Raw genomic sequence first — 26,363 nt, 5'->3', positions numbered from 1 at the left:
AAAAAGATCGAATCCAATAGAAGAAGTTGAATACTACTTCAAATGTAATATTATAGCATTAAAAAAGTTAATTAGCCTGAGCACATTCGAGCTGATCCGCGATGGGATTTCGCACCTGCCCTCCATATACTTCCGTTAGTCATGATAATTTGCAACATATAGCTTATCACTGCCGATACACCTATTACATTGAAATTTTCATAATTCCAAAAAGTTGTTTTGTTAAATATGATGGCTGTGAACCTGTTTGAAGATTTCTAAGACATCAACAGTTGAATGCTTAAAATACTTTCGTGTAACAACTTCCGCTATGATTGAAAGGATTTTGAATTTACGATCTGCCATCTAAATTTTTAAAACTTTTAGTGTGCATTAGTAATCAGTGAGCCCCAAAATTCTCAGGTTTGAAATTTGGAGCCAATCGCATCCAAGGAAAAATGCATGTTCCAAATGGGTGAGAAAACTTGAAAGGGTCTAATAATGCGAGTCGTAAACGGACCCGTATTATCGGTATGCCTTTATCATTCGCTCGATAAGACAGCGTAACAAAAGTAATTATTGTTTATGGCGGCGCACCGTTTAGAAACTTTTGTCAACCATACGATGTGTGTCTACAGTTTTCCAGGGTTATTCTAGCCTACAGAAAACGACCTCATTTCTAGCGGCAGTTGGTTTACTCTGACTTTACTCTCTAAAACCCTTAGGGCCTTACACATTACGCTCAGGTTTCATTGCGATATTAAAATACTTGTATGGTATAATATTCAACATTGGTATATTTAGAAATTGCAAAACAATGTACATGTTTTATCTTTTTATCAAATAAATTTTCTCGTCCTGAGTTGAATTATAATTGACAGGTAAGAAAATATTTTTCACAGATGCGAGACTTGTAAAGATATCTGTAAAAACAAAGGTCTTGAAAATTTTACTTGAATTGGTACAAACACCTGTATTTTTCTAATTTTAGTCTGAGCGTTCGAAAGTATGAAGCTAAATAAACATCTCTTATGAGGTAGTTCTAACGGCAGTTTTAATCAAATTTCTGTTCCTTTTTTTGTACATTACAAGCTAATTTTTTTTACAATAACTGATTATGCGTTCACCGTTTTAATGAAACAAAACGTGTCAACTCACTCCAAATAGTGAGACAACTTCAACATCAACCAAATTTATGGAAAAAAATTAACGAGAAATGTGCCTCAGCAGTAGCAATCATTCGAGATTTTTCCAAATGAAAAACATCTCTGTAAGCTGAGCTTCCAGAACGATTCTATTCATGAGAGTGAGAAGGAAACATTGACTATCAAAAGTGAGTTTGGGGTTTATCCTATGTAGATATATCATGGAGTAAATAAATACAACCTATCTGAATGCCAAGCATCCGTATTGGATTAAATTCACCTATCGGTGATGTGTGCGCAACGCACATTACTAGAGAGCGAAGAGAGGTGTAATTTTCATTCGAAATTTCGTGAGCGAGAATGAGACAAGTAAAAGCCACAGGGTAAAGAACAATACGAATTTGTTGGTATACCCATGTCGACATACATCCAAGGATACCTAGGACATGGAGACTTGTTCGATGTGTTCTCTTGTGCTTCTCGGTTAAATCCGAGAAACAATTCACTTAATTCGAAACTGCGTGAGCGAGTAACTACGAAGAGATACATTTCAGCTTCTACGCATACATATATATTTATATGTATATTGCTAAGAGCAACATCAACAACGTGCAGGCTTCTTCAGATTTAATCTGACACATTGACTTGTCACTCACATACACGGAGAGAATCGGAAAGTTAAATTTATTATTACAGCAACGGAAACAGAGAACGATTTTGAACATGTGGGATTTTTACAACGCAAATAAGTGTTAATTTCAATGAACAGAACGAGAAATTTCAGTTTACTCTATAAAAATTTCTACTTTATACGAAAGAAATTCCAAATTTCTATTTTATCTCCTGTTTGTATTTCTGTAACGATAATCTTTACCTTGCAATTTATGTAAATCGTTTTGAAGAAAGGAATACGACGGTAACGATACACGTTCATATATGTAGTAATAAAATTGTGGTAAGCCTTCGTTCGGAAATATTGTGGTGAATAAGTGAAAAAAAATTCACACACACATTCGGATCTCCATAAAAATTCTATTGATATAAGTAATTGTAAAACTATTATAAATTTTGGCATGCTGTTAATGAATTATTTACAATCGATTACTTTTCTGAATGATATCTCATTTACTTTTTTTCCATTTTATGGGAGAGTATATGAATGGACAACGTACTTTTTTCATAGTTAATTTTAAAATTCTTCTTACAGTGGTAATTGAATTAATTGCTGAGCTACTTATCATTATTTACCATTGTGAATATAAGTACAAATTGGTACACATACTTTCACGAATGGGAAGAGATTTAATTTTTTCGTGATCCTCTCCTCTACATGACACCAAACGTATGGTTACGTCTTTGGTCTGCCTTGTAACGGTAAAGTTGTAGTTGTAGTCTTATTCCGTATTCTTTAGCTTATATTTAGTTACAGTTTGCCTTTGGCTCTTTTTGATCAAACGTGTATGTTGAGATCCTCGATCATTAGTAATTATTTGTCTTACGACTATTTGATGTTGTTTGGGATATCATTTGTGTTTTCGGTTACTCGATTATTAAAGTGTTATATTGGACAATAATGGGTAAGAATGGAAAAAACATCGTGTGAGTATGGTGGAAATTGCTCAAATTCAGTGGCCCTGTTCCACAAGTTCCTTTCTTGCCAGTCTGACCACTGGATTATTTATTTGTTCAAATTACAGAGCAGCCAAGTTTTAATTTGTCCTACCGTGACATTGATCTTATTGACTTAACATGAAGGACTTTTTGTTCCATGTGATATTTTTTTAAATGATGTTAATATTTCAGTAGCGTTTTTTTTTGTTCAGAAAATTTTAAACCATTTTAATTTATTGTAAGTTGACAATAACCATGGTTTATTAACATTCGTAAATAACCGCTTCTTTCACATCTTAAGAGAAAGGCTAGATGTTATGCTTGACGTTTTCGAAAAACTCTTTCAAACTTTTTTTTTAGTATTCATTATTGTTGAAGGATGGTATCCTGATCAGAGTAAAGTGGCTCCAAGTGATTTCTGAGAAAATATTCCGGAATTTGGAAAAAAAGTAAACAAATTTCATTTTCTTCGAATTTCCACTGTTTTTTTTTGTATAAAAATATAAATTCTTAAACGAATTTGTATACTATTGTTTTTCATTAAAATTCAACAAACGTTTATACAAAGCCCATTTTCTTTTAATACATTTAAAAAGACCATAAAGATAATAATCGCTAAAAATTGGGTCGGTTTGAGATATTGTATCGAAAGGGATATTTCGATTCAAACATCTGAAAAAGTTGGGGATTAAAAGAAGATAGCATTTAAAACTTCGACCGCGGTAAATGATTTTTTCGATTTAGATAATCGTTCATGTGTGGCGGCAGCCAATTAGCGAGGACGCAAACAAAGTAAAGAGTGCGATAGTATTTGTATATAGGTACAAGGAAACTAAATTTTTTTTTCGAAAACCAGTTCGTGGAAATTCAGAAACGTTTGGTATCCTTGCCCGTCGTGCCGGAGAGATAGTGCAAGCATTCTGATGACAGACATCAAAATCTTAGAGTATCAAATTTTCTAAGATTTTCAAAATAAAATTTAATGCCTTTGAATTATAGAACGTTTCATCGTAAAAATAATGTTTTACAGTTTGTTGCGATAGGGACTGTTATTCCTGTCTGATCAACAGCCCAGTATTGTATGTAAGTGGTAGATATTTTGCAAAAGAGAGTATATCGGTAGCGGTAGTGCAACGGCCAGTACTTTCAACTCAGACTCTATGGATCCGAACAACGGGCTCACCCAGCTAGCTGACCTTAGCTACCTATCTCTCGTCATCGCCGGATAATTCCTCGTCGTCTCTACGATACCGGCAGGCCTGGCCACTATAAATCAATTCAAAATAACATTCTATATTCACTCAGAATTGACATCTGAAATTTTTGTAAATTTCTCCAACTTCCATATAATTCGAAAAAAAACAATGTCAAAAGTTCCTCTTCTAAAAGACAATCACGACTGTGCTTTTGAATTGATAGAGATTTGGGAATATCTAAATTTCATAAGTCACAGTGTGGGAATATACAAAACTGTTGTCAGCCTCTTTGGTTAACACGATAAGAAGAAAGAGACACCCTCTGACTTCCTTCTTATCTTGATAATGTACAGAGCTAGTTGAAAATTGTTATTCAATAACTCATTGAATGCCCATTCGAGATTTACATGATCGTCGACAATTCTGATTATTTGATATGATTTTCCAGTCACTTCTGTGAAGAATGTAATCGCATTTCTCAGCTCATCGAACTTACCATATGGGTAGCGGCATCTATTCCATTGCCAACCACCTCGTAAGAAAGCAGTACCGATCACTATGATGATCCTTATCTCTCTGACATATCGGGGCATAGAATCTTTATGGTAGCAGATTATTTCTAGTGTCACCACATAATAAAACAAATAGACATGAAAAATATAGGTAAAAAAATGCACATATTTTGATGAATTTAAAATATAAATAATTCATGTATTTGCAAAACGTTAAGTTACATACTAACTTAAAGAGGTCGCAATCGATAACGAATGGAAATAAAAAATAAGTGGACCTGCAATATCCTTTAAACTATTATAATTATTTTGTTACTGAAGAAACAAATGTTCAAAGTTTTCTAAAACATTCGGAAACGCGATAGCTCCAGTAGGGAGTTTCTGGGAGCAAACTCACTATTTCGAATGCATTGGGTTCACTAGATACGATTTTTTGAACCCCGTGTGTATTTACGATTGTTTTACCTTGATATAAACCGGGTACTAGACTTCTAAAAGTCATTAAACTTAGCTAATAACTTCAAGTCGATAACTTTTCATCCGAGGAACTTTGAATAGGACATATCTAGCTTTTATTTTGCAGTATTTGATAAATATAATGGGCATTTTCCTTCACGATAACTAGGAAACCATGCGGTTTAAAATATTTTGAGTAATACAATACAGTACAAGTTACATGGTGTTTTCATTTATGAATTACCATAATTTTATTAATTTTTTTTTTCAAATTTATTCCAGGTTCCATTATTTCTGGTTTAATAAAATCAGACATATATAATGAATTCATCGGCGTACTTTGAAGTCAAAAAGTTTAATCAAAATAACACGACGACGGGGTTATGTTATTAAATTCATTACTGCTTGACAGTTGAAAAAAAATTGTACTACATGATCGCGAATTTCAGGGAAATGCTTCAGAAGTTCGAGAAAATAAATTGCATTTTTTTTTTAAACCAAATTGAAGTTAGATATAATATTCTATTCGAAGTTCCTCAAGCAAAAATTTAATTTGCTAACTTTTCAGAGATAAGCGTCTGGTTTATGGCGGTCAAAAGAATCACGAATAGATATGCTTGAAGATGCGCACGAGAAGCAAGGAATGGTGTAAATGATAGAAGAGATGGCATTTTTTTTACCGAAATATTTACATCGTGTAATTCAAATAGCCTCAGGGTATGCTTAATACTTTTGTGCAAGGCTGTATTCCCTCAACTTACAGGTGCAGTGATGTATGTCTTAACGTTTTACTGTGTGTGCAACCTCCACAAGAGGTTGCAATATTTCTTTATTGACCTTGTGAGCTTCCCAGCTAGGTAACTTCGACGATAGCATCGCCCGACGGGGAGGGAACAAGAGAATGCGAATGGAGAGAGGAGAAGCATGTAATTGTTGATGAGGAGTGTAAAAATTGTAATTAGAGAAAGAGACAAAAGATAAGTCGGTCAGTTGATGACTTCGCGAAGAGTAAAAAAAAAAAGAAGAAGATGAAGGGCCTGAGAATTATATGGAGATAAAAATAGGGAAAAAATATTCTCGGAGAGAGTTCCACCTGGCGGCGCCATCGGGGATGTTAAAATGGGGATCCACTTTGCGCTCAACACTGTAGAACAATATAATTACTTATTGGCAATAATTAAATGAAAGAGGGGTGAGTGGTAGGGAGTTGTAGATGAAGAACACGAAAGCCAGTGTTAGTAGGTGATAAAGAAATAGTGAAACAACAAGTAGAGAGAGAGAGAGAGAGACTTCGTTGAAAACTAATCAAGATATATTAATTGCAGTGTACTTCACTCATATGGCTTTCGAGTGAGAATGTTCTGACTTCGTTGTGTGCGATATGTTTATATACTGCTTCTATAGGTATCGCTAAATATACACGCTCGCTTATTCGCATGAAATGCTGCTTAATAATATTGCTAGTTACAAGTGAGTGAGTGAAAAGGAAGAGAAAGAGAAGGATTAATATCTTGCTTGCTCAGTAATTGCAGACGAGTAATTTGTATCATGAAATACACCGATGAAGTGTGAAATATTAGTATATACTTCGATAAGTCACTCCTCCCAATACTCTCTTTGTTCTCTTTCTTTGTCGTTATGGGTACCTATTTTTTCTTCATTGACTTTCATAAATTGTGACTTTTCAAAGATTCTCTCTCACCTCGTTCTGATTCCTGCCATCTATGGAATCTGCATTGAGGATATTACGATTTGTTTATGTTATTCAAGTTTCTTTTATGCGGAAAACAAAACTACAAATATCGAGACTCAAATGATATTACAAATAGTCCTACACTTGATACATTCAAATATTGGACAAGTTAGGAGTAGCCGATTGAATCGTTCTTATGATAAATTGACATGTTTGTTGAATATTAAAGCTGATTAGGGCCTGGCTTATGTATCGTGATCCCTAAAATTCCTTTGACACACAAACCCATCTATTATGGATTATGGAGTATAGCCTGAGATGTGCTTCTGGAATTATCGAAATCTTATCTGTAACTACCTCAGGGTGTTCTTTAAATATCCCCATAGAATTCACGAGTATTTCTAAAATGTATTTTTGGAAAATACAGTATACCAAAAGTTTGTTTTATTGTACTCAGACATATAACGATATAGATTTTCGAGAGAGTCCCGATTGATCTCATATATATCAATAAAATGAAATACTTTAATTGCATGTAAGTAGAAAGGGAAATAACAGAGAAGGAAAATATTCGAATGAAAAAAGTATGCAAAAGTAATTTGATCGAATTGATTTAGTAAGAAAAATAAAAAAAATATGTTACTAACTTTTGCAATGTTGTCAGTACTCGAAATGAATACATTAGAACAAAACCGAATGTTTATTTATAGTAGCAATGGTCTTTCTATCACGTCTGTACAGCTCGTAACGTTTGCAGCTATCTCTTTCTCCCCCATCCCCTCACTTGCCTCACGCTCTATCTATACTGAACCCTCTTCCGATCAGTCCTGGTACGAAACGATCGGCACGAGATTCTCAAGGATGATGAGAAATGTGGAGTTAGTCGTGGAAACAAAGCATCCAATCAAACGTTAATTACATTAAAATGATTTAACTGACGAACCAATTGGAGAATCAATGCGTGGTGGGTTGGAACAATCAAGGAACTCGGTTTTTCAGGGCGTGTATTATTTTGAGCGTCAATAACAAACACTTTTATCTAGATTTAAAAACAGAGCCGCTTTTCCAAATATTTAGATTAGTATTTTTATATCGATTGCAAAAATTGACCTATTAGAAAATGATTAGAGTTTATTTCATTTTTTCAATCAAAATGATGATTCAAGGTATGGAAAATAGACGATTAATTCAATAAGACGAAATTTGAAAAAATAAAAATCTTCTTGCTCGTTCGTTTCCATTACTCTCCAGCTGGGCCAATATATACAAGTAACCTTCTAATATGAGAGGGCGCGATATCCAGTATATCCGCAGCCAAATTGAACTTGGGCAGCTAATAGGAATTTTGATTGACTGAATTAAATGGTTATTGGAAACGCGCTGGTTTGCGAAAGCGAACACGAGACCGTGTGGCTTTTAAATCGATTAGGTTGATTAGACCTTGTATTGCTGATCGTATACACTATATTTTTATATATTTTATCGAGTATTAAATGCGAGGTATATCACTTCACGACACGTTCATTTTTTCCAGTTGTATAAAACAGGTTTAAAAAACATCCCACGATTTTTTTTCAGAATCAATTGTTTACCAGCAGGTCTGATAACGTCTTTGATTCTTAAATTTATTAATTTATCTGTTCAAACGGTGCTAATTGAATAAAAAATGTACGGATCGACCTTTTTTCATTCGTTCGTTTTTATTCGTAAAAGCTCATCATAACCGTACTTTTAATACAGAAATACATATTCTTATATTTTCTAATGATTGAAATCAATCTTTCCAATATTGTTACGTGCATCATTTATTTTGAACCATTCGTAAATAATGTTTCGTAACGACCTATCGTATTGGATTCGCATAGAGGCAAAGCGAAAGGATGGAAAGATCGGTCAATACCAGCGGTTCTATTTTCACTAAGTTGCAGTTCTGAAACATCATTGGAGGGTTAGAACTGATCGCAAATTCTTTATCATTAGCATAAATTCATTCATTAGGACCAATCGCGAAATTTTTTATCAACTAGAGATATTTTTTTCCATTGTTGGAACATTAATGGTTGCAAATTTCGAGTATATACAATTTCCTAGGAAAAGGGGGGGGGGAGAAAGGAGGCTCTGCACCCTCTCAACTCGCTGAAAGCTCTGCCTCTGCGACTTTAAGCTTGCCATATCGCATATTACACATGTTGAATAATCGCAATTAAATAAATCAGAAGCAAAACACTTCAGCAAAAAAGGCTGCCTGTAGTTCAAGAAAATTGATGTGTTTCCTTGCTTCTTCTACATACCAAAAACCAAAAGTACTTTGTCCATCATAAAATCAACCGTTAACGATGACTCAAAGAAAATTTTGCATAAAAAATTCTGAATTCTGATAGGATTTTATCCAATCAGCGCATTATTTTTTCACCAATCAATGTCGTCTCGCAATTTTTCCTTTTATGAAAAAACTTCCTTCATAATCTCCTTCATTCAATTTTAGGGCTAAACATTTTTCTCGTTCTAATTTTTTTGTATGAATTAGGCCATACGCTACTGCTGGACATGCTGTTGTTAAAATTCCAAGAAATTTCGCGAATTCTCGGACTTTGTAACTATTGCCTATTTTAAAGTGACCGCATAAGTTCACTATCTGATTTTTCATTTTATTTGGAAGATTCAAAGTAAATTTTACAGAGTCAATGATAAACCCTAAAAATTTACAACTTTAATTTGCGAGTAAGTGATTTTTTTCAAAATTTATGATGAAACCAAGACTCACCAATAAATGAACGGCTTCTTTCATGTTTCCTTCACATGTATCTTTTGTATTACTAGTGAATAGAAAATCGTCCAAATAAACCACTGTGAATACACCCTTTGTTCTTAATATAATCGTTACCGGTTTCATAATTTTTGTAAAAATATATGAACTAATGACAGTCTAAAAGGCAAACAGCAAAATTGAAAGAGTTTGTCCTCGAATTTGAATCTCAAAAATTTTGTATGTTCCTCAAATATTGAACCCATGAATATTCCTAATGAACCCATGAAATCGTCTCGAGAAATCAAACTCACGGCAACTTTTATATCTTCCAATTTAAAATATGGAGGGTTTATGTATTTATTCAATTTCTTCAGGTTAAAAATGAATCGAAAAGACCCGTTTAGAGTCGAGAAAAAAGGGAGAAACAAATTAATCCTTGTGTGGAAGACACTTTTCAATTCCACCTTTCTCTAATAATGTTCAAATTTCTGATTCCATTATTTCTTCCTCTTTGCTAGAAAAATTTTGAGTCTTTGGGATAATTTTTTGTATCGATGTTTGAATGAAAGGAATTTTATACCCTTTTACACAATTCAATATGAATTTATCGTCTGTATTTTTTTTTTTCATTTATTCTGCAACTGAAATAGTCTACCTGCTATTTTCTGTACCTTACTAATTTCTTGTATGACGACTGATTTGTCGTCTGCTTGTAGGCTGCAGATGGGTATTTTGCGTTTCCCTGAGCCTTGAAATTATCTTTTTTGGATTTGTCCTTAATTTTCGCGCAGGCTTTTTCAATCTCTCTGGCATTCTTTTACTTCGTCTACGAGATTGTCTCTACATCACCATTCATCTGAAACCATTTCTTCCACAGACGGTTTAATACTAATGTCCATTTGGGGTGTAATGAAAAATTTACGAGCGATCGACTGCTGAAAAAATACGTCAGACATAATTTGACCAGCATGACTAAGATAATCGATTATCGTCTTCATCGAGTCCATTTTCTGGAGAATCTACAATCATAGACACTGCCGCTCCCAAGGCTGTCAAGGCTGTGCCTACGAAGTTTTGTGTATCCATAAAATGCTGATCCCGCTTTTTAGCGATATCAGTCAACATTGGAACTATTTCCAAATTGAGTTTAGGAGCTTCGACATGCAATTCTGCTTTCCTATTGTAAAATTCCAAGATTTCCGTTTTGTTTTTCTAAGGAAGACCTTGCTTCACCCATTTACCCCATGTATTTTTCAATTCTGGGTGACATTTTGTCTCTTTAAACTTTAATTCACTCTAATCAACTCCCAAAGCTCTCAAGACAATATCTCTAGAATAACTTTCTAACGACTCCTCAGTTTTATCTTTCCTTTGCGGAATAATTTCCTTATTATCTTGCTCTATATCTTTAACTGGAAGGATAAAGACGAAAACAAGAAGACCATAAAGGGATCGCTCTAAAGGGACACTTATTGTGTATGAATGTGACCAATGGTCTCATTGAACATTACAATCAAAACCTCTGCTAAAGTCGTGTGGACTCACAGCTCTCTAACCTCGTGTGAAGTGATAGAGTAATTGAGATGGTATTCAGATTACTATTTATACATATACTTTACCTGTAATTTTCTTGATATTAGAATCGTCAATTGCTGGTTATGTTGGAACTTTTTTTTTAGACTCCAACAACAGCTCCACCACTTTTTTAAGATTGGAAATCTGGTTTTGCAATTTGTCGAATTTTTCGTCACCTTTGTTTTTGCAATGACTCTTTTTTGATCTTGTCCAAACATTTAATGGTTTGTTAAATATTATGTTTATTGCGAATATTGGTAATTATTTTAAATATGGACTTTTCCGGGAAATGGTGATAAATCATTAGTTTACACCTCTAAAAATATATATGTCAAGTTTTGAGTGAAAATTCGAACGTTAAAGTATTCGAAAAGAGCATAAAAAAGTGATGCACGACATCTGTCCTAAAGGGTCGGAGTCTTGGTGCGAGTACTTTGTACACTCGATTTTGATGAATATGAAAATGTACTTCCAAAAGCAGGACTAGATGCCATCAATTCAATATACACTGATCGTAGCAGAGACGATCTTTACAATCAGTGGCACATAGTAAAATTTGAAGCAATCGCTTCGTTCATAAGCGTTCATAATTCACCAATTTTTAACATAGTGACATTCAGATATCGATACATCGTTCGATGTAAGAATGTCGCAGACCTAAATTTTGCCTGTCGTACATAGTAAAATTTGAGAGGACTGCATTCGGCATCAAAATTACTATGCACTTTGGTGAAATGTAATAGAATGGCGATATAGAACAGCGCTACTACAAAACATAGCAAATTTTTTTAGCAAATTCATCCGAAATATTCTTATAAAAGTCTCTCCGTGTGTGTTAGGGAAAACTAAGCAGGGCCTCATCGCAGCCTTAATCAAATTTCTACACGGGATCATCCATAAAAAGAATTTCACAGATATTCTACTTACGTATTTTTGTAGCGAATTGAATTCTCTATCTATAAATAAAGTCCTTAGAGTCTTCCTAGAACCAACTGTTCAAGGGTTACAGCAGTTTGAAGTTTCTAACATTACCGAGCCAGATTTGGTATATATCAATTTCTACTTTTGAGGTCGCTCCTTTCAATGGCGCTGTTTAAATTGGGCTGAAACCTATATGTTTTCTTATATATTTTTTGAAAATTAAGCATAAAGTAGCAATTTTAGACGTCAACGGTTTGTGTGCGCTTACAGTGCTCAAACGGTTCGGCATTACGTCACCATGTTTATAACAAGTTAATCAATTGAATTGTAAACACGGGAAATCACACGCACACGCACATTTTATAATTAATTCAAACAAGTGGTGGAAATATAAACAAATTATGTCGTTCGTTCAAACAAATGAGAACAGTATGTATCCGATATTTTTGCTCAGATAACGATTCTAGAAGCCATTTTAGAAAAACTATTTTTAAAAATAGGTTTTAGTCCAATTTAAATAGCGACATTGATAGGAGTGACCTGGAAAATACAAATTAATACATGCGAATCAGGCTGGGTGACATTAGAAACTTCAAACTACTGTAACCGTTGAACGGTTGGTTCTCTAGGCAAATGACTCTAATGACTTTATTTGTAGGGAACTCAACTCTCTACAAAAATAAGTAAGTAGGATATCTATGAAATTTTCTTTACGGATGATATGGAACAATATTCACTGAAGTTTTCTTTTACGTGTTATTCTTATGAAAAGTTGAAGTATACGGTGGGTCTGCCGAAATAATTTTATGAAGCTGTCCTTTCGGCTAGCTTCATCGTTTGGCATAATAAGAATAAAAATGCTTGCGGAAAAAAATATCGATTTTTTTCGACACACCCTAATATACAGATTACTTTACTATGGGAGGCACCACTATCGATTTTAAGTTGGTCACGTGAGCTCGATGACTATCTAAAATCTTTTTTATTTTTAACCTTTAAATATTCAATTTTAGTCAATTGCTGTCAACGCCATTGAGACCAGATTCAAGAGGTGCTGTTTTCAATACATCATTGTGCGAAAATATACGATTAACATTTTTTTTTCAATTTATCCATCACTGTAACTACAGGAAAGTTGTGTACAAAGTTTTATGTTTATACATTCAACCGATTGTTATTTATAAAATAAATCGAAACACCTAAAATTCCAATGTTTACACTGTTCATACCCCTTAACCAGACGAGCCTTTGTGAACCTTTAATATCTAAACTGACTATTAAATAAATTTTTTCTCTATTAGTTACTTTTTCACTGCACCTTACACAGGAGCATCCATTTTTCAATCACTCTAATGCATTTAATATATAGGTACAAACTAAAACATGCGCGCGATTCACATAAGGGAGCACAGGCATAATAGCCAGAGGGTAACATAGGAGACCAAGCGCTGCTAATGAGTAAGCCTGTATCTCGGTCTCCGTGGTTCTTGTTCACTCTTGCTCGCCCTTCCAACGTCTGCGCGCTACTTTAATTGTTCAAAGCGCAAATTGGTTGGTTTTAATTAGCGTAATTATTTTGACTCCTTTCATGTCCGTTTCCAAAATCTCTTGGCGAATCAACTTCAATGTATTTATATATACGAGGCTAAGTATGTACATTCCTAATTATCAGAAAAAATAATAGTGAAATCAAATTTCGTTTCCAAAGAGTCCAGTAGTAGAGTTCCCAATTCTTTTTTGCTATCATTAGTCATCTTTATCTCAAAAAGATCAAGAATTGGCCTTGTGTGTAAACAATTACGATAATATTAACAAACTCGATTGTTCTGATTTTAGACAATTGTACTTTCCCCCTCGCTATGAGAATAAAATCTTTATCGTGTACGCGACTCGGAAATAAGCATATTTATGAATAAGTTCGCTCCAAGTCTCTTTACCAAAAGGACCGCATTCCCATCTGAGGATTTTCATAATTCATTCGGAAATATGAATTGCTTCTTCGATCCAATTTCCAAATAAAACTCTACAAAAAGTTTTTCTAAATTGACTATTTCTTCAATGTCTCTACGCGAAATAATTATTTTTATACTTCGATCACATAAATGATCTTCGGCTTTGAATAACACGATGCATGATTTATGAATTTACGATGACCACGTTTTCAGCAACTCCAATGGGTACACTCGTGCAAATTCACATAAACTTGATTCATGGAAGTCGTTCACGCAATGGTTATGGAAACAATATCGATGCTAACGATGCTGGGATTTGATACTGGAGACATCGGATATCGTCGTGGAGAGATTATCTCCTCAAACATTCGTCTCATCGAGTGCTAATAAAGTTTTGAATTTTTTGTTATTGTGAATTTGCACTAGGGTACGGTTATTAGAATTAGTTATTTTATAAATTTATTAATGTAAATAGTTAGATAAATTGTGGGAGTGAAATTCATGGAATCCATGATTATTTTTCATTCACGACTTTGATTAGTCATATTTGAGATAAAAATTTCTTTAACATGTGAAGATTCAACACGGATGTGTAATAAACATGAAAATTCAAGTGTTAAGTTTCTGTTATTATTCGTATGAAATTTTCACTACGGTTGTTTTGCACGACAAAGATCAGAATGAAAAAAGTCCTTATAAAAGAGAAATTTCAAACGAAACAAATTTAATAAAAAAAATTTTTTAAAGAATACAAACAAAAAAAATTAAAAAAAAAATTTAAAGAAACCTGTACACAACGTTGTGCAAATGCGCGATCAAGAACGATAGGCATATTATCCAAATCAACCAAGGCTGTCATAGGTTTATGAAATTGAGTCCGATGCAAAAAAATATTACAGAACAAAAACGATACGAATGGGGGAAAAAAATCGGCTCAAATACTTGATGAGCTCGTGTTCACTATTTATGCAGTATGGGGGAATTCAGAGAATAAACACTCGTCAGAAATATATTAGTCGATATTTTGTTTACGAATCTTATTTTTTATTTTATTTATAACGTTTTTTGCATCAAACTTAAGTTCATAAATCACAATGGAAGTTCCCGTACTCAGCCATAAAAATTTCAATTGAACTTGAGTTATTTTATGACTTTTTACGAAATGCCACTTGATGATTGTATGAGGAATAAATTCTTCAATGTTTGGATGGTTCAATATTAGATAATTTCATAGAGCAAATATTTTAACTATATTTGTGAAAAATATGAGAGCCATGGTCAATAAATATCCAACTCTTCTTCCCACAGGAGGGTTTTAAGATTTTTTTAAATTTGAAACACTAAAAAATTTTTGTGTATATTAAACTCATTCAGAGTATGGTTGGAATGCAGTTTTATGAATAGTATATTCAACAAATATTAATAATTCAAAAGCAAAGAACAATATTCTGTAAGCTATATATTTTGAGCAGAACCAGTAGCTCAATAACTGCATTGACAATCAAAATCATTGTTAAATGATTAGCAGAAAAACAACTTTAAAACTGCCTCCTAATCAACAATACCAAATTCTACGAAATTTCAAAAAAACTTCCACGAAATTTTTAAAAGTTACGACTCTTTGAAAAATACTCTTTTTATGCGTTGAGATAAAAATTAAAAAAAAAATCCATAAAATTCCTCCCAGTACATACTAATAGATGGAAAGTTTGTACGAAAATGAAGAAAGGCGAGGATTACGGGTTCGGTAGTTTGCTAGCTTCAATTAACTTTAACTAGCTTTAATCAATACAATTGGCATGAAGATCTAACTATTGGCCTATAGAAAAAAGAGATGGTTATATAAATGAAGGAAGAAATGTGTTATAAATGAAAATAGGCATCAGAAATAAAAAAAAATGTTTCCTCGCTTTCGTTATATTTCGTTGAAAGTTTATTAAGGCCGTTAATCGGCGAATTTTCAAGGTGCATTAAGACACCACATATATACAGTTGACCAATCTTTTAAAAGGCCTTATAACAGGATACTCAACTCTCGGTCCAGTTGTACGTAGAAAGTGGAGACCGCTCTCCGCTGCAGATCCAGGGACATGGGTATGAGTTCGTTGAGTGCTGAGTTCATTGGTTCTCCTCGTCCCGCAAGACCCCGGATAAATTAGCAATTTAATTATAGAACTGTCAGAGTCGGTTATTAAATTAATAACGAGAAAGAGAAAGAAGGGCAGAGAGGGAGAGAGGGGGGAGGGAGAACGAGAGAGGGGGGGGGGGGGAGAGGTAGCTGCTTCGGGAGAGTTCCAATCGAATCCGTCATCGCAACGTTTTGCGATTCGTGCACCATGTACCAAACTTCTCGACGTTCAATTTATATTCATTTGCTGCCTTCGTCCATATTTGCCAGTCTCCAAGATTTTAATGAGTATTCAGCGATAAGTACGTTTCACCAGTGCAACCTCGAGTGTTAAGGCCTCTATATATATATATATATATATATGTGAACGCGACAGAATATGAACTTTTAATTATACTGAGCAACATTTTTGTATAGAAGTGACTGGGGAAAAACGGGCTACCTAAGGAAATATCATACTTTTCAGAAGTTTGAGGAGCTTTATCTATTGCCTACTCTCAAAAACCAAAAGACTTATTGTATTTTTTTGCAATTTTAAAAAAAAGGAATAATTTTGCTCACTCATAAAGGAAGCTTTGTGACGATCAAAAATTTTTTTTTCCAGTTTTCAATGTCAATGTGCTCAAAATGTTCCGAAACATCGAAAAATCATGTGTGTGTGTGTGTGTGTGTGTGTGGGTGGGTGGGTGTGTTATGGCACTGCAAAATTCAAACGCTTTTAATTCGGAAACGGTTTGAGATAAAGGGCTACCGTTTGCACAGATGTTAATCTATACAAGCTTTTCATTCTCTGATAATTTTATCAAAATTAAAAAAAAAAAACGAATCTGCCGACGTTTTGAAATTTTCATAAAAATTGTGTCGACGCTCTAACATTCGAAAATTTAGAGATTTATTAATAATTTTTTTTTTTATAGACTATCATAATAGAAAGGTTGGTATTGAATTTGGGGAATATCGGTTGAGCGGTTTAAATTTTATGACATTTTGAATTTTACGGAAATATGAGTTTTTTAAAAAATCGTCTAACCGCTTTTATTTTTGGAAATTTTGTAAGATATTATGTGTATAAGTCTGTACTTCCTCTATATTTTGCAGCAAAGTTGTCAGAATTATTTAATTTCAGTATCAATAGAAAAACGATGAAAATTGAAAGATGCAAACTGTTTTTTCTGCTGGCTCGTCATTCAATTTTTTTTTTTACCCAAACAAACCCAAACAAAGAGATAAATTAAAGTTCGTAAAAGAAGGTAGAGAAAATATATTATTTCCTTGTTTACAAAAAAAATGCTGCGAATTGAAATTTGCAAATGGCTTCCTCAAGATGGTCAAGATGCATGGTGCTCAAGATGCACGATACTCATTTTGGCTTCGTCATAGAGGAATGATCAATATAGCACCTCATAGAGGAAACTTTGAGCATCGTGCATCTTGAGCACCGTGCATCTTGACCATCTTGAAGAAGCAATTTGCAAATTTCAATTTGCAGTATTTTTTTTTTCGTCCCAATGGGGTACCCCTCAATAATTGCTAATTTTTGTTTCACCCCAATTTTAATCCAACGCACCTTGACTGTTCCTTTTAAAAAGTTGTCGAAAAAAAATAAGAACTGCTTCAAAATTTCTCCTTTTTTCCAATTTTCATTTTTCTTAAAATTTTTACTTTTCCTTGCATTTTGAAGTTTTTTTCATATTTTAAAATAATTCCGCCTTTTCCTTTTCACGAAAAATATAACGAATTGCGAGAACGAAAAAAAATGTCTACAAAAATAACAAGCTTTGCCGCGCTGAAAAAAATTCTGGTTATGAAATTGCTTTTGAGGACTCATAGCGCGCAAATTCGACATTCAACAGCTTAATCTTCATACTTTACTAAATGCACGGAGTGAATCGAGTGCATATTAAAAAATCTCACTAGTTAAGGGCAACGTTGATGTTTAACAAATTATACATGTACGTCGATACACATCTACGTTAATGTTCATATTTATACGAAATAAGTACACTCGGCAGCTAATTGCTATATAAACATCGAGCTTTACGAGGCGTATGTTACAAGGCAACCGCCAGTCGCACCGCGTTTCGCAAATACAGGTTCACCTATTACCGTTTAATTTGTACTGCTTTACGAATCTCGACTAATACAAGCGACCGATGCATGCCATACATTTCATATATGAGATACATGATCCATAAATAGAAATGTTCGAATATCAAGAGTCACGGTAATGATTGAAGACAAGTACATATTTTGACCGCACATCTGCTGAGTACTTCACTCGAAATTCTTTTTCCAATCAAAACTTTTCTACACGGTATTTCCGTCTTTATCGGGTTTTTCTTTCTTCTTGACGTATATCGTGTAAAACAACTATAATGTAAAGCAACTGTACCTTTAATAAATTTATAGATGTTTGGTTAATGGATTTTTCGTTCTGCGTATTCGCGTAGCACGTACGGCTGGGAAACTAACTAATAATATATTAAATATTTGGTATCTTATAAAATGTTGTTGAATTATTGAAAACACGTTTAGTATCGATTAATTTAATGATTTTATTGATATCTTTCAAAGGAACGTAGATAAGGATACGTGAAATTTGATAAAAAATTGTTTAATTGGAAAAACTATTATTTCCGCGCGAGCGCGTGACAAAGGCGTATCAACCTCATGAGAATGTTGTATAAAACCAACGAAATCACTTTAAAAACTTGAAATTATTATTTCATCTTATTTCTACACCTATCTTTTTGGGTTTCCACGAGCCCTCCCCATTACTTAAACCTCACTTTTCCTGATATTCCAATGGGCCTGTTTCTGTTTCTGCGAGACCTTCCAAAAGTGTTGCTAACAGTCATTTCTTTCTAGTGCACGACTTCAGCATATCGGAAAGCAAACTAAATGAATTCATTTCCACTAATTAGTTGGAAATTCGGTCTATATATTTTTTGAATTCAAGCTCATTTAGGGCCTTCACAAATCTAGGAAAATTGACTCCGGCCCACTTATTGATGTGTGTATCGGTATTGGCTTCGTCCAAGGCCTTTTGGGGTGGGGGTCGAAACAGCGAACGATCAAAATAGCGAACAGGCATTCTGTATATCTATATCTATATATATATATCATATAGATATACAGAATGCGTACATTAAATATCCTTATATCTTTTATTGATAATATGTCAACAGCAATAAATAGAAGCGAATATATAATCGTATGCTCTATTAGCCGTTGTAAGTACTGCAGTAATGATAGTCATCGACAAAGTGTTCAAAACATAGCGACTTTTTACATCAGGAACAGCAAACAATAGCAACATTTTCACATCCTGGAACTTCACAATGTGAGTTGCAAGAATCTCCAAATGCAAAGTCTACAGGATTTTCAAAATTGACTGGTTTTTCTTCAATATAACCACTTTTGTACCAAGAATATTTGAAAAGATCGATATAACGTGGTGACGACAGTTGGTTATGAACGAGTGACTGCAGCTTTATGATATTATTTCTCAAATACAAATCAATATTATAATTCATCAATAGACAAGTATCAGAAAAATGTCTAACAAAATTTTTCCATACTCGGAATCCAAAAACATCGAGGGGTTGGATTTTTCCGGTAGTTCCTTTAGGTATAACCATTACTTTGACATCTCTATTTGAAGGTTTCACATCAAGTACAGCTTGGGGACAGTGTCCAGTCCAAGAATCAATCAGTAATAAAGATTTTGAACCAATTTTCGGGAAAAACATATGCTGCATCCAAATTTTGAAATGATCTGAAATAAAAAAACGTATTTTTTTTCATTCGAAAAAATATCTATACACAAACAGTGGGTGTAATTTATACCTGAAGTAAGCTTCCCAGACTTGGATCCTTCTATGTACACATTATCTGGTCTGAAAAGCGTTTTCTCCACTATTGGACCAATCTTGCCGGTTGGTTCTTTTTAAACCAAAAATAGAGGAGATAGCAGTTTGCCGTCAGCTGATATAGTCGGCTGAATCGTATAACTGTGGGTCGTAGATGAGACTGATTGTACAACACATTGTACTTGCTTTTCTCCTTCGAATGATAAAGTTCTTCCGGAATGCATTTCTAGCTGGAAGCCACTCTGATCTGCGTTGAATGTATTTGACAATTTGTATGTTGCAATATTTTGCTTTACGTCAAAGACAAATTTTTAAATTTGTTGTTCCAAGATTTCTCCATCTTCAATTGTTTTGGATGTAATGAACTTATTAATTTTTCTCGATACGATACGATGAGCCGCTTTAAATGATTTTATCCACTTAGGAGATGCTTTGAAACGAAAATCAGAATGCCCCATTTCTTTTTGAGCATGTATGGCCCATTTTTTCAAATCGGAATCGTGCACTATTAAACCAGCATCCACAGCAGCTTTGAAATTTTCCAAAGTGTAACTACAAATTCGTCCTAATTTTTCTTTGTACATCCCACCCTTGTTCAAATTGTGTGCCCACCGCTGCAACTGTCGTATAGATTGCACTCTCTTGAACTTTTGTTTAACACTGCCCAGACTTAAATTTCCTTTCTTCCCGCTGCGCCAATACTGAACGGCCCTTAATTTGTACTCGTAAGATAAATCTTCGTCATCACGAGTGCATGTATCAGGCGGAAGTTCTGGTTCATGCAAGGCGTTTGCCCACTCCTTATCTTCAACAATTTCCATTTCCCAATCCTTGAACGGTTCTTCAAAATCCAAAGAATTTTCTTCTACCATTTCAAAACCACTGTATTCGTTCATTGCAGTCAACAAAATATTTTCAAAGTTTTTTTTCAACTGTACTTGATCGATATTCACTGGCGAATCCGGTAAACGCATAACTTCAAAAGTTGCGAGAAGCATTCTAATAACGTTCATAGGATTTATCTTCATTTTGATTAATACTTGCAACTTCGTTTTAAATAGTCTCGAATTGTAAGGCACTTCTTTCGTGTAGAATAAAAATAACCGACTGTGGTGAATATATTCCGCAATCGCAGTTTTATCACTGCTTCTGCGTCGTATTTCAAATCTAATTTTGGGAGCGAGTCACAGACTGAACAGAGATGACTTCCAAATAACACCGTCAAGTAAAGGGGCGGGGGGGGGGGAGGGGGGATTTGATGATAACTTGAATTGATGATAGCTATGGAAATGTGTCAATAATTACCGAATTTTTGTGAAAAACATAAGGAATAGATATTTTTGGAATTTGTCTTGGGGGTTATTCAATATTAACTAATAAAAAAAATTGTTATCTGTAGAAGTTATCCCATCAGTAATTTTTGGCGGGAATAAGTAAATTCTTTCAAACTATGGATGTGATTCATATGAATACCATGGAAAGTTACAAAAAACGAAATGATGAAGTGGTAGAATTTTCAACCGAAAAATTTGATGTTCTCGCATTTTTCTTGCTCAATTAGGAAAAATCTATTGTTTAAATAAATTTTGAATAGAAACTTCTAAGTATAACTAGAAGAGTCAGATTGCCTTCAAATGAAAAATAAACCATAAGGATTGGACGCATACTTTAGGTTCTATAACTTTCACTAGTTATGAGAATGTAATTTCGAGAAAAATCTATCCATCATTTAAGATGTAAATATTAAAAATATGAAGGAAAAACGTATCAGGACCAGAAGAAATAAGGAAAACAAAAAATTACTGCCGTTTTATTGAGATTTGATGTAAACATATATAGGGGTAGTTCACCCCCTTAACTTGATTTGCGAGAAAAACGCAAAAACACGTATCTACTATTTTTTTGCCCTCTTTGAAATGCAATTAAGTTCATCGAGATAGATGCAATACTTTTTTTGTTATAACGATTTTGTGAATTTCAACCCCTATAACTTTTTTTCTATGCAACCCTCCGATATGAAACCAGTTGCATTTTTCATCGTTTATCATTAAGATAATTATCCATTTGGGTGCATTCTATTATCTCAGGTGAAAATAGGTGAAACCTGAAAAGTACCCCTCGGAGGTCTCAACTTTAAAGGGTGATTTCAACCCCTAGAAACGTTTTTCCGCCGATAAAAAAAAATACGTGTCTTTTATATTTTGATGTAGAATAACATATTTAAATTTCATCAAAATCGAAGGACGTCAGCAGAGAACCTTTCCTTGTTAGCGCAGAAAACTCAGTCCATTCGACGAAATTCTCATTGCATTTTATTACTTGGTGGTCGGTTATGTTTTAAATTTTCTATTTTGTCTCATTTGATTGCAGAATGTTCGGCGGGGCGTGCTCAGGTTGCGGCCAACTGATACCAGCTAACGAGCTGGTCACAAGAGCAGGAGGAACAGTTTTTCACGTGAAGTGTTTCAGGTGCAGCAAATGTGCTGGGGAACTGGTCTCTGGTGACAAGTAAGTTGGGGAACCTTTTCATTTTCATTTTCTAAAGTAATTTTGTCCTATAAGTGAAACTATATTACACAACATCTTTTCACGTATTCATTCATTTTTTGAATCCAGTGCTATAATTTGATTTATCGAATCCAGGTAAATAAATTGATTGGATCTAGTGTGTAAACAATTCTTATTTAGTAATGTAAAAGTCACATTACGTGATAATCGCAATGATCTTAAACTTCCGCGTGGTCAAAACATTGTATGATCTTTCACTGTCAATCTAATAAAATAATGAAACTTGAAACTAATATGAAATAAATAATGAAAATGAAACAGTGTAGATGAAAAAATTATCGTTGATTAATGCTTGAACCCAGTAGAGTAGGAGCATCTTACTATGTGTACTAATTAGTAATCAACATGTTTTTCTAATAGAAACACGAAACAAAATGTGCTAAAATGGTCTTTGCCAAGGATGCAGTTCAGGCTAGGCCTGATGTATTGCTTTTAGCTATGTAAAAACTCAGAACACCGTGTGTACTTTTAATTTTCGAATAATTCTATTTCTAGAGCCCGTTATACGAAACTTTTACTCCATGGAACTAGGACAATCGAACGAGAGTAAAATTTGTTTTGAAAAATCTATAAAAGTCTCAAGCTCACGAGCAGAGTTTGGTTTAAAGAGATCCACAACATCAAGCCTTATCAAAATCTTCAATGTCTGAAAATTTATAATTCTAATATGAATTTAAAGGAAGGGTGATGTCAGTTGGAAGGTAGTGTAATCGCAGCAATATTGTAATTTTGTCAATCTGGGCAGAGCGCTCTATTTTATACCAAAACGTTTCAATATTTGAGGGGTGATTAATTACACGAATACCAGGACCTTAGGATTTTTAAGACCCTCGTCTCTCTCGGAGAAGAAGTTAGTGTGCAGGTTCATAAATTGACCTCTGGGTCTTGTCCGGAGCGGTAATCACCTCTAGATTTCCTCTTCCTGCAACTTGAGAAAGTAGTTCAACTCGGCCTTTAAAAACAAATACTTTCGTCCGGATCATGAGCACCGTGTGTTCTGAAATAATTTATAGTGTTGCAAACAAATCAAGTGCCATGACTTGCGTCACTGCACTTTTATTGTATGATAGACGCTGTATCTCGAAATGTCGAGAATGCATTCTACATTATAATATTATATTGATAGAAATAAGAAGAAGACTGAAAAGGTTGGAAACACCGAAAGGCCCCGAACCTTTCCTGTTATAGAATAAATGTAGAGCTACTCCTTTGATGCGAAAGCACTCCGTCCGTAGCGTCCCTTCTCTGACTAATTTCTATTGCCACGGATATTATGCAAAGGAATTAACCTTTTCAGTCAAAATAATACTTTCAAAATGTTGTGGTTAATTGTTGATTTTTATATTATGAGTACGGGTATTATAAATATTATTCATAATGATTGAGAAAAGCAGCATCATTTTTCCACTAGACATATTAAAAAAATATGACAAAGCAAGTCAAGACCGTTAATATCACAGTAAAATAAAATCTACCCTCATAATGGAACATGTTTATTTTTTCCTGCACATAAATAAAATCGCATAATTCGATTAGACCAAGTACGAGTGATGTTTTGATTTATCAAATCTCCTTTTTGAAAAATTTTTAAAAAATATGAAAATTAAATTTATCAGAAAGTTGCTGCGGATATAGGTAGATAAAGAGTTCCTTCTTCAAAATTATTTTGGAAATTTATCCGTTTAAGAAATAAGAAACCACACATGTCAAGTTTTACTTAAAAAACTTGAATAAATCTGTAAGCATGAGTATCCATAGTTATGAAAAAATAACCAGTATTTTTCACATGTATCCATGAAGAAAATTTCCAATTTATTCAGAGCTCTGTGATTTTGGTTAGTGATCGTTAAGTAAGACGGAGTTTTTCTCAGGCCTTAACCATGAATAATCTTACAAGGAATCATATTTTAGTGTGCCGTTTCGATTTTGATAATTTTTTTTAGTCCATCCAAAAATGAGAGACACAATTTTTTTTTTTATCAGCTCAAATTATATTTAAGGGGTAAAATCAACTCCCAAAGTTAGGCATGTTTTGCTTTTGGTAGAGTATTTCGTAATGGAAGCATTCAACCGATCGGAATGATACCAATTGCATAATGTTTTTTACGTCCAATAATTTGTAATTTGTATGACATTTTCAACTTCCTATGTACCCTTAATGTTGGGGGTTAAGGGGTGTACCACCCCCTGTCATTCATAATTTTTTAATGTAAAAAAAGCCATTATTCGATTTCAATGGAAAGAATAACATTGTGAAGAGCAAAAAAAAAATAAAGTTGATGCGTTTTTGAATATTTTCAAGAAAAAATTAATGGCGGGTATGAGAAGTTAGAACGACTAATATTTTGAACAGGCATTCTGTATATCTATATATGTATATATAGATATGCATTCGATATGCTGTTCGGAATTTTAGTCGTTCTAACTTTTGATACCCACGCAAAATTAAGAGGGAAAAACATTCTTAAAATCTTAAATTTTATTTTGCGCATTTATTTTAATTATTTCATTTTAATTAGATATCTAGACCCGTCCGGAGTTATCAGTTTTTGCTTAAAAAATGTGTATCTCTCACTATAATTATGATGATGCCACTTAATATGTGTCATTTTTTTTACTTTTTAACAATCTTTTTAAATAAAAATTGAAAAACGAAAAATCATTTTTTTAATGCATTTTTTGGCTATTTTTAGTCAATAATTCGTTTTTCGTTCAATGGGACACTTTCAATTATCTTTTTTTTAATTCACAGAAGTCTACGTTAAAAACCAAACATTTTTGAGCCATATTGCAAGAAGGACTTCAAATAACTTCTAGTAAAAAAAATTGGAAAACTTATTTTTTTTCTATCATTTCGATCTGTTTTTCTTCTAAGATCACGTAATTCCTTTAATCAGTCTCAAAATGCATAACTCTTACATCTTATACCTTACTTGATTCACTATCGTTACAGACATTAATTTCTTTTTTTTATGTTATGCGTTTTTATTTCCGTTGATCTAGAAAGTCTTTTTCCACTAATTGTGTTATCAGTATTCGGTGTGGCAGAATGAATTTGTTGTGTACTGGGTGTGGATTTAGCACTGATAAAACAATTCAACACGTTTTTCTCCATTGATTGATTTATACTAAGTTTTAGACGTATAAATTTAACTTTAATATGCATTAAGGGGCCTTGTGATGGTGTAGGTGGGATCCTGAAAAGGATGACTGCTGGAGCCTCAGTTACCTTTTGATCAGGAAATCACAACGATGCAAGAGTTTTATGCATAGGCTTCTCAACCGAATAATTTATCGAAAATTGAAGTTAATTTTTCGTTTAAAACTGAGTATCAATCAATGGAGGAAAAATTTTTGAATCGTTATGTAATGTAATGCATAACGTAATGCTGAATCCATACCCAATACACAACAAATTCATTCTGCCACACCGAATATTGACAACACAATTAGTGGTAAAAGACTCTGCATCAACGGAAATAAAAACGCATAGTATTCAAAAAAAAAAGAAATAAAAGAAAAGTCTGTAATAATAGTGAATAAAATAACATGTAAAATGTAACAGAAAAATTATGTATTTCGAGACTGATTGAATAATTACGTGATCTTAAAAGAAAAACAAATCGAAATTATAGAACAAAAAATTTTTTTCCAATTTTTTTTACTAAAAGTTATCGAAGCCTACCTTACAATACGGCTGCAAAATGTTTGGTTTTTTAACGTAGAATTTTGTGAATTTTTTTTGAAAAAAAAGAAAGTGTTCCATTGAGCGAAAAACTAATTTTTTTTTACTAATCAAGCCTGAAAAGGCTTTTTAAATTTTTTTTTCCGCTTTTTAATTTTTTTTTAGAAAGAGCGTTAAAAAGTAAAACAAATAACCCATGTTAAGAGCAATCATCATAATTATAGTCAGAGATATACATTTTTAAGCAAAAACCGATAACTCCAGAATGGGTGGAGATAACGAGCTACAAATTTAACTGAATACTTTTTTTCACATGCATAA

At 33.5% G+C, this 26,363-nt stretch overlaps 1 protein-coding gene across 1 annotated transcript in view; it reads left to right on the top strand.

The window, feature by feature from the left end:
• The window catches only part of LOC122408437 (protein lin-11-like), a 715,873-nt gene that overhangs the window by 671,362 nt on the left and 18,148 nt on the right, over window positions 1-26,363 (top strand). Inside the window, exon 8 of the mRNA XM_043415231.1 lies at window positions 22,160-22,297. Coding sequence (XP_043271166.1) covers window positions 22,160-22,297 — 138 coding nt within the window. The remainder of the gene's footprint in view (window positions 1-22,159; window positions 22,298-26,363) is intronic.

This window comes from Venturia canescens, chromosome 3 (genome assembly GCF_019457755.1).
Source record: "Venturia canescens isolate UGA chromosome 3, ASM1945775v1, whole genome shotgun sequence".
NCBI classification, from domain to species: Eukaryota; Metazoa; Arthropoda; class Insecta; order Hymenoptera; family Ichneumonidae; genus Venturia; species Venturia canescens.
Note: the sequence above shows the minus strand (reverse complement) of the source record. Positions and strands in the feature narration are given on the sequence as shown.